Below are 9,822 nucleotides of genomic sequence, written 5' to 3'. Positions count from 1 at the left end.
TAATTGGCCAACTGAAAATGGAAAAAAAAATAAAGGAATAAAAAAAAATCTAATCATTTGTCCTATAGAATGCCCCACACTTTGAATTCGGCTAATTGCTTCTTTGTGGTGTCTTTTAGCCTCCCTTCTCAGTATTTAGTGTTAGCATTTGTTCATATTTTCTAATTTTTCTAAAGTATGTGCTATTAGAATTTAAAAATAAAAATACTCTAGTGACACTGAAGGAATTTAATGTACAGAAGGCAATGCTAGAAATACATCAGTTAGGAGGTGGATAAATCAGTCTGCTGTTTAGGAGAGATCTGAGTTAGAGTAACAATTTGAGAGCTACTAACATATAAAAGGTAACTGAAATAGGGAATGGGTGAGAACACATCCATGGAAAATGGGGTTCAATATGGAACCTTGGGGAAGCCAGCCTAACAGTGAAGATGCGAGCAGAGGAAGAGGACACTGTAAAAGAGACCAAGAAATAGTCAGAGATTTATGAAAGGAAACCCAGAAGTGGAGTCAGAGGAGCTAAGGACAGTTTTGAGGAAGACGGGTTGATCAGCATGATGCATTTATACAACATAATACAAATTTATAAAGTGGGTAATTATAGCAGCACAATTCACAATTGCAAAGATGTGGAAACAACCCAAGTGCCCATCAATACATGAGTGGATTAATAAAATGTGGTATATGTATACCATGGAGTACTATTCAGCTATAAGAAACAGTGGTGATATAGCACCTCTTGTATTTTCCTGGATAGAGCTGGACCCCATTCTATTAAGTGAAGTATCCCAAGAATGGAAAAACAGCACCACATGTACTCACCAGCAAATTGATTTTACTGATCCACACCGAATTGCACATATAGACATAACATTTATCTGGCGTCAGGCAGATTGGAGTAGGGAAGAGGGTATGAGTATATACATACATAATGAGTGTGATATGCACCATGTGGGGGGGATGGACTCTCTTGAAGCTCTGACTCGAGGGGGTGGGGGGCCAGGGCAATACATGTAACCTTAACATTTGTACCCCCATAATACGCTGAAATAAATTTTAAAAATTTATTAAATTTAACCTATACATTTATCCTAAGGAAATAACCACAATGTGCATTATGGAAGACAAGTTTGGACTTAATGGGAGAGCAACGAACTAAAGGTTGTCGGCAGTGATGAAAATGAATTAGAATAATTAGAACTCTTAACAGTTTTGGTGAAACTGAGTTTTCTTTCATTTTTTTCTATGAAATCTTTCCAGATAGATCAAAAAATTCAACTTATTTATATTTGTTTTTGGAAGCATCTACTATGTGCTTACCACGCAGGGTACATTAGCATGCAACATGATCTCTGGTTGATCTTTTCTATTTGCCATATTCACCAATCCTCCAGTCACTCAGTCTGGTATTTGATCACAGGATTCCCGGATGAGTGACATAGATGCCATCTCTGTGCCTCAGTTTCCTTCTCTTTAAAGCAATGGTTTGACTAGATCAAGAGTTCTCATCAGAAGTATCACGAGAGCTTGTTAAACACAGATTGCTGGCTCCCTCCTAGTATCTGATTCAATAAAGACCAGAGAACTTGCCTTTCTAACAATTCCCAGGAGGTGACATGCTGCCACTCCAGGGATCATACTGAGCACCCTTTTACTTTTTCCAGCTTTAAGTCTATGCTCCCTCAGCAGAACTGCTTTACCCACAATCTGTAATAGATTAAATACTATCCCTTATCTATCTCTAATGATAATTCACTATGCCTTTTTTTTTCTATTGTGGTAAAGGCTATCATTTTAACCACTTTTAAGTGTACAGTTTAGCTGCACTAAGTACACTCACATTATTGGGCAACCATCACCACCACCCATCTCCAGAACTTTTTCATCTTCCTAAACTGAAACTCTGTAACCATTAAACAGTAACTCCCCATTCTTCCCTCCCCCTAGTCCCTGGAAACCATCATTCTACTTTGTATTTCTTTCTATGAGTTTGACTACTCTAGATAGTTCATGTAAGTGGAATTATACAGTAATTATCCCTTTGTGACTGGCTTACTTCACTTAGCATGTCTTCAAGGTTCAACCATGTTATAGCATGTGACAGAATTTCATTCTTTTACATATACATAACCACATTTTATTGATCCACTCATCTGATAATGGACACTTTTTGGCTGTAGTGAATAATGATGCTATGAACATGGGTGTACAGATATCTGTTCGAGTCCCTTTCAATTCGTTTGGACATACACCCAGAAGTGAACTTACTGGATCATACAGTAATTCTATTTACTTTTCAGAGGAATTGCCATACTGTTTTCACAGGAGTTGCACCATCTTACTAATACATTCCCACCAGCGGTGTAAAAGTTTCTAGTTTCTCCACATCCTCACCAAGATTTCTTTTATTTTCTGCTTTGTTGATAACAGCCATCCTAATGGGTGTGAAGTGGCATTTCATGGTAGTTTGGATTTGCATTTCCCTAATCATTAGTGATGCTGAGCATCTCTTCATGTGTTTATTGGCCATTTATATATCTTCTCTAGAGAAATGTTTATTCGAGTCCAGTGCCCATTTTTTAACCAGGTTGTTTTTTGTTGAGTTCGCTATGTTTTAATGTAAACTTTAATTGTAAGCTCCTTAAAGAAATCATGTGTTTTTATTTTCCTTAAAGAAAATACTCCGCAAAGCTTAAGGAACATATTGATATTATTTGTTGAATGCAAACAATGGCTTAACATTTTCAATCTTATCTTCTTACACCTTACATAGGTCTCAGGGTTGTCTGCGTTAGGCTGCTGTAAGCTGCTAGAAGGCAGGACCTTCTATGCGGGCTCTTTGAAAATCATCTTATACTGCATAAAAGCAACCAGACATTTAATACACGTTTTTAAATATGCCTTAGGCAAACTTGGCAGCATGTAATGTTCTTCCTGTTTGGTGATCGCTGTAAATTCAATACAACCTCTGAAAATAATGAATATTTAATCTTGGTTCATCCTTGCAATTTTCTTTAGTCCAGGGGCCCACACTGGGCAATCAAGGTGGTCTGATATAATGGAGATTTTTCCTGTCAATCAGGAGATAAGGAATCAATCTCAGTGCTGCCATTGACTTTATTTATGGTTTTACAGGTCACTCAACCTCTTGGTGGCTCTGGGAAATTAGGAAAATACTGACCATTTTAGATTCAGGAAGAATTAGTGAAATGCCTATTTTTGAAATATAGGCTCTGGAAACAAAGCTTAATTTGATGGTGATAATTTTATAAAAAATAATTTTAGAAGTAAAAAGGCTTCCTATCCAGAACACAGGAAAGTAAGTGGGGCTTTTTTTGTATTATTTAAAAAAATGAAGAATGCTATAGTTCAAAAATTGAATAAGTATTTATTGTTCCAGAAGGTACATTGCTTTTTATACATATTTCATAAATGATACAGGATTTTACACATGTTCAATATTTTGCTATTTGTTTAAAGGATTTTTCTTCATGTCCTCCCTCCCTTGCCTCCCACACACCCCGAGAGGATTTGCTCATTGCACTGTGCTGTTTCTTCTTAAAAACCCTGTGCACAAACAGGATAAATGGTTTAAAAATAATTCACACAACTTAACAAAAATAAATGAGGGAAGGGGTTGACTGACTGGGGGTGGGTGGGGGAAGGAAGTGGGCGGAGGGCTGGGAAGTAGAGACATGCATCCTTTCATTCCGTCATGCCAGTGAAAGGGGTGGTGGCAGGAGCAGCAGCAGCAGCAATCCTGGCTGGCCTTCAACCTCTGCAAGGCACCTGGAGTCTGGGTTTGTCATTTAAAGTTTTTCTTTCCATACACAATGATCCCAAAGGAGGAAGAAAAAGAGAAAGAAATCCCTTGCCACAATGAGGAAGGATGAATCAATCATGTGAAAGAAAAAAAAAGCTGATCAGTGGTGTGGCGAACCCCATCATCCTTTCCATTCTACCCCGACAGTAGTTAAAAACAGGAAATTAGATTCCTTTGACTCCTCAAGTGCAGATGTCATCTGGAAATATGGTAGAAAACATTTTGATAGAATATAAGATTAATTCTTCCTTCTTTCAATTTAAGATAAGAAAAAATAGGGTGAAGAAGGTAAGCTGAAGGAAGCCATAGAAATGTGTTCCTGTATAAAGAGAAATTGCACCCTTTGAGATCCACACACTTGATTTACAACACTGAAGTTGTGGAGGTGGGAGGGCTCACAAACAGTGTGGAAGTGTGTGTCCTTCGAGATGAACAAAGCCTCCAGACAAGGCAGTGCCATCTGGCTGGCCTGGAATGCTGTCACACACGCAGATTAACAGCAATAAAATTATTCTGGTTCTGAAATGGCTACACAGCCATGATTTTTAGCCAATTTGTAAACTTCACATCTTCCTGATTTGGTAATACAGCTGAACACTCTCCCTCTGATTTGAGTTGTAGAGGGAGAGGGCATTATCAATGGGATAGGTATATAAAGGAGGGGAATTTTTCCTCCTCCTAAAGACTACTTAGTAAAAACAAAACAAAACAATAAAACCTCATGCAGTGTTGCCAATGATTTCTAGATAATGATCCAGAGCACTGGGATATATAGACATTTGAGAAGGTATTAAGGGATAATACAAAGTGTCAATTATTAAACAGTCATAAGTTAGTTCCAATTAAAATTAGTGTAGCAGGTATAGGTAGGTAGTCCGTAAAGGGCTACAGGAGGGAGAGATTCTTGGTGACTTTGCAGAAACTGGGTCCAATTTAAAATAAATGCTAATGGTACGGGTTCAGACTGTTTGCCACCCACATATCATGAGGATTTGCTTTTCTGGTATATTTATTTACTCCTATGTCAAAAATAAGAAAAGATAAATAAAAAGAATTACAGCTGAGTAGGGTGCTGGTGTGTTACTGTTTTGCTGACCCTGCAAAGAAGATGCAAGAAACAAACACCCCCAGCATCATTTTTTCTTTATGAATCTCTCAACTATATAATTGCATCATTACACCCAGAAACTGTGAGATGCTTGATTAAGACAATATTCACTAAGCCCTTTGAGCTTATATTCCACAATGCCTGATCCTTAGATTTTAACATTCCTTTCTTCCCCAAGATCCTTTCTGTTTTTGTTTTAGAATTAAAGGTAAAAACCCTCTACCCCCACATGGCTCCCAGCTTCCACCTGCAATGCTTTAAATTAAAAAGGCAAACAGGTGTTCTTTTTGCCAGGATTCAGAGGCTCTTTGCAGATCAATCTTTTTCACCAATTTGTCGAAGGGGCAGATGTACTTGTAATGGGTCTCTCAGTCTCTTAAGGTCCATTTCTGCCTAAAATAGAAACAAAAGGTGAAAAAAACTGGCTAGTGAGGCTTTTGATAATATTACTGGGTACTGTGAAAAAGAAATTGTCTTTTCTCCATTACTATAAGCCAGAGAGATCATCTCAATTACTCTCAAAATAAGAGGGCCTCAGAAGACAAAAGTGCTTCAGCCCAGGGCATAGGACCACAAAAGGTAAATCCAAAATGGAAACCTGTCCTTGGCAGATCCAGCTGTCAAAGCCTTCAGAAAAGGCAGTGCTGTCAACAGGTAGGACTAAGGGGCTTAAGAATGCAGGGAACATCTGACACGTACACCTTGGTGGCCTTTCTCCATTAAGAAGTCCTTTTACAACCTTTGCCTGGAGCCAGAAGTTTAATTTACACTACTCAAGACTGTAGTTATTTATCTAATATCTGTTTAAGTTTTTTCACTTAGCCAGTCAATTTTAAAACAGGGATGGACAGTCAACTGCAGCACTTTCAAAACTCACACATGCTCAGACCTCACCCCTTGAGGAGCTGGATTAATAAGCAAGCCACCTGGGGGCCAGGTGTGGTGGCTCATGCCTATAATCCCAGCACTTTGGGGAGGCTGAGGTGGGAGGGTTGTTTGAGGCCAGAAGTTCCAGACAAGCCTGGGCTGCATAACAAGACCACATCTCTACAAAAAATAGAAAAATTAGCCAAGTGTGGTGGCACATGCCTGTATTCTCAACTACTTGAGAGGCTGAGGCAGGAGGATCATTTGAGCCCAGGAGTTTGAGGCTGCAGCAAGCTATGATTATGCCACTGCACTACTATAGCCTGGGCAACAGAGCAAGACCTTGTCTCTTTAAAAAAAAAAAAAAAAAAAAAAAAAAAAAAAGCAAGCCTAGGGTAAGACTAAAGCATTTGTATTTTTAATAGCTCCAGAGATGATTCTGAGGCATTCCCTCCAACGGAAAACGACCACACATAGCAACAAAAAATACAGTCCACTTAGGCCAAGACAGGAAGGTGGAGTAAGCCTATTAAAAGTACAACCCCATTACCAAGAAGAGGCAGAAAAGGCAGAGATGGCCCAGAGAAGACCAACTAAATATTAAAAAGAATGGAAGAGCTTCTAGAAATTGTTAAAAAAAAAAAAAACCTCTACAGTCGCAGAAGACTATAGATAAAAGGAATGAGGATTTATTCACCAAAATCAAAGATATCACAGTGAGGGGGACACATCCAGAAATTTGAAAGAGGTAGCTTTCATAAAAAGTAAAACATATCCATCTTTTATTTATTTATTTATTTATTTTTTTTTTGAGACAGAGTCTCACTTTGTTGCCTAGGCTAGAGTGAGTGCCGTGGCGTCAGCCTAGCTCACAGCAACCTCAGACTCCTGGGCTCAAGCGATCCTCCTGCCTCAGCCTCCCGAGTAGCTGGGACTACAGGCATGCGCCACAATGCCCGGCTAATTTTTTTTATATATATATATCAGTTGGCCAATTAATTTCTTTCTATTTATAGTAGAGACGGGGTCTCGCTCTTGCTCAGGCTGGTTTTGAACTCCCGACCTCGAGCAATCCGCCCGCCTCGGCCTCCCAGAGAGCTAGGATTACAGGCGTGAGCCACCGCGCCCGGCCGTATCCATCTTTTAAAAGGCATCTTCTAGTTTAATAATCTCTGAAATGTGCCTAGCAAAGATTTCTAGTAGTCTTCCCTCTTACCTGGATTTTACTTTTGCCCCACTGCTACCACACATTTAGGTGAGAAATCTTAAGTCAATGGTTGTAGAAAGATTAAAAAGAACAAAGAAAAGTAAAAATAGATAACTGTAAAGAAGTAACATGAAAACAAAGTAAAAGTATGTCTAAAAATTTCAATGTGCTCCTCTCATTTGCTTTCTAGAGAAGTATCTATAGGTAAAATAGTGATTTTGATTATCTGAGGAATAATTTATATAGGAGGAAAGGGGTTGGATCATTCTTTTAATTTACCCACTTGAAGTATTATGGTTATAGATAATAACAATACCATACAAGATGGGGCTGGGCAGGAGTTTGAGGTTGCTGTGAGCTAGGCTGACGTCACGGAACTCACTCTAGCCTAGGCAACAAAGCGAGACTCTGTCTCAAAAAAAAAAAAAAAAAAAGAAAAAGATGGGGCTGGGATTTATTTTAATTTTTGTAAAACTTACCTGAGCAATTGCATCCTTGAGTTGATTGTATTTCTCTAGGTCAAAACGTGACTTTTTGGCTCCTTTATGGAAAAATAATAAGTATTGTCTGTCTCTGGCTTCTGGATAAACATATTCCTACAAAATTAAAGGAGAAATTAAATTAGACCTTAGTATGACTATCTTCATAAAATAGGCATTGACTAACTGCTGAATAGATTCCACACACATGTACTGATATGTGTGCCAACATGTACTATGTTAAATATTTAATTACTTCTTAAACTTTTATCATGAATAATATAGAAGAGTACACACAAAAATGTACATCACAATGTATCATCACAAATGAACACACTAATCATCACCAGATTGAAAAAAAAGAGAACAATGACAACAAACCAGAAGCTCCCCTCCTTCCCAATTACTCATCCTTCTTTCCCCCAAAAGTAACCACTATTTTGACTTTTACATTGTTTTTCTTGTTTTCTTTATAACTTTCTTCCTTAAGCACATATCCTTAAGCTCTATAGCTTAGTTTTCCCTATTTTTTGAATTTTATAAAAATGAAGTCATATAGTATATACTGCATGTGGCTACTTTTGCTCAATGATGTGAGTCATCTTTTGTGTGCAGTTGTAGTCCATTCACTTCCATTCCTATGTTATATTGTATGATTATATCACGATTTATCCATTCTACTATTGATAGACTTCTGGGTTGTTTCCAGCTTTTGGCTGTTATGAATAATGCTGCCAAGAACATTTCTAGACTTATCTCTTCTGTTGGGTATAAACTTAGGAGTGGAAATCCTAGATCATAGGGTATGCATGTGTTCAAATTTCAGAAGTAATGTTAAACATGTTTCCAAAATAGTTGTACCAATTATACTCCTAACAGCAGGATATGAGAGTTACTATCATGCCACAGCCTTGCTGCTATTTGCTATTGCCAGTTTAAAAAATGTTAGCCATTCTGGTAAATGTGAAGTAGTACTATCTCATGTTTTAAAAACAGATTTACTGAGATATAATTCACATATCATACAATTCACCCATTTAAAGTATAATAGTCAATGGTTTGTAGTATATTCACACACTTGAGTAACCATTACTATAATTTTAGAACATTTTCATCACCTGAAAAAGAAACCCCATACTGTTTTAACAGTCAATTCCCATTTCCCCCAAAATCCCTAGTTCTAGAAAATCTACTTTCTATCTCTATGGATTTGCCTATTCTGGACATTTCATGTAAGTGGAATCATACAACATGTGGCCTTTTGTGTCTGGCTTCTTTTCTTTAGCAGAAGGTATTCAAGGTTCATCCATCCATAGCATATATCAGCATTTCATTTTTTTATATTGCCAAATAATATTCCATTGAACAGACACACCACGTTTTATTTATCCATTCCACAAGTGATAGCATTTGGGTTGTTTCCACCTTTTGGCAATTATGACTAATGCTGTTATGAACACCTGTGTACAAGTTTTTGTTTGGAGATATGTTTTCATTTCTCTTAGAAATATATAGCATTTTCCTGATCACTCATGAGGCTGAGGCCTTTTCATTTCATACATTATTGCCCATTTGCATATCCTCTTTTAGCAGTGTCTATTCGAATCTCTTGCCTTTTTTTTATTGGATTATCTGTCATTTTCTTACTGATTTGTAGGTTTGTTTATACATTCTGGATACGGATCCTTTGTTGGATATATTTTCTGCAAATATCTCCTTCTAGCCTATTCACTCTCTTCATGATGCCCCTCTAATAAAAAGAAGTTAATTTTAATGTAGTTTAATTAATTAATTAATTAATTTTTGAGACAGGGTCTCACTATATTGAGAAGCTGGCTTTGAACTCCTGGGCTCAAGTGATCCTCCTGCCTTAGCCTCCACCTTCCAAGTAGCTGGGACTACAAGCCACTGTGCCTGGCTTAATTTCTCATTCTTATACTTTATGTTAGCACTTTTCATTCTCTGTAAGAAGTCATTCTCTATTCACAGTTGTTAACATATTCTCTTATATTATCTTCCAGGAGCTTCATTATGTTATCTTTCATATTTAGATCTAGTATCCATCTGGAATTAATTTTTGTTTATAGTGTAAAAATAGGGTTGTTTATTTTCTTTTTTGAACAGGGTCTCATTCTGTTGCCCAGGCTGGAGTGCAGTCACATGATCATAATTCACTGCAGCCTTGAACTCCTGGGCTTAAGTGATCCTCCTGCCTTAGTACAGATCTGATGGTGACAAATTCTCTTTTGGTCCGAAAATGTCTTTATTTCACCTTTATTTAATTAATTAATTTATTTTTTATGAGACAGAGTCTTGCTCTCTTGCCCAGGCCAGAGTT

At 37.5% G+C, this 9,822-nt stretch overlaps 1 protein-coding gene across 1 annotated transcript in view; it reads right to left on the bottom strand.

Annotated features, from left to right (window-relative positions):
* Positions 1–3,368: 3,368 nt before the first annotated feature.
* The window catches only part of MCU (mitochondrial calcium uniporter), a 177,608-nt gene continuing 171,154 nt past the window's right edge, over positions 3,369–9,822 (bottom strand). The window contains exons 7-8 of the mRNA XM_012762540.3: positions 7,485–7,601; positions 3,369–5,324 (exon numbers count right to left, since the gene is read on the bottom strand). Of these exons, the coding sequence (XP_012617994.1) occupies positions 5,247–5,324; positions 7,485–7,601 (195 nt within the window). The 3' untranslated portion in view covers positions 3,369–5,246. The remainder of the gene's footprint in view (positions 5,325–7,484; positions 7,602–9,822) is intronic.

Source organism: Microcebus murinus, chromosome 14 (genome assembly GCF_040939455.1).
Source record: "Microcebus murinus isolate Inina chromosome 14, M.murinus_Inina_mat1.0, whole genome shotgun sequence".
Classification (NCBI taxonomy): Eukaryota; Metazoa; Chordata; class Mammalia; order Primates; family Cheirogaleidae; genus Microcebus; species Microcebus murinus.
Note: the sequence above shows the minus strand (reverse complement) of the source record. Positions and strands in the feature narration are given on the sequence as shown.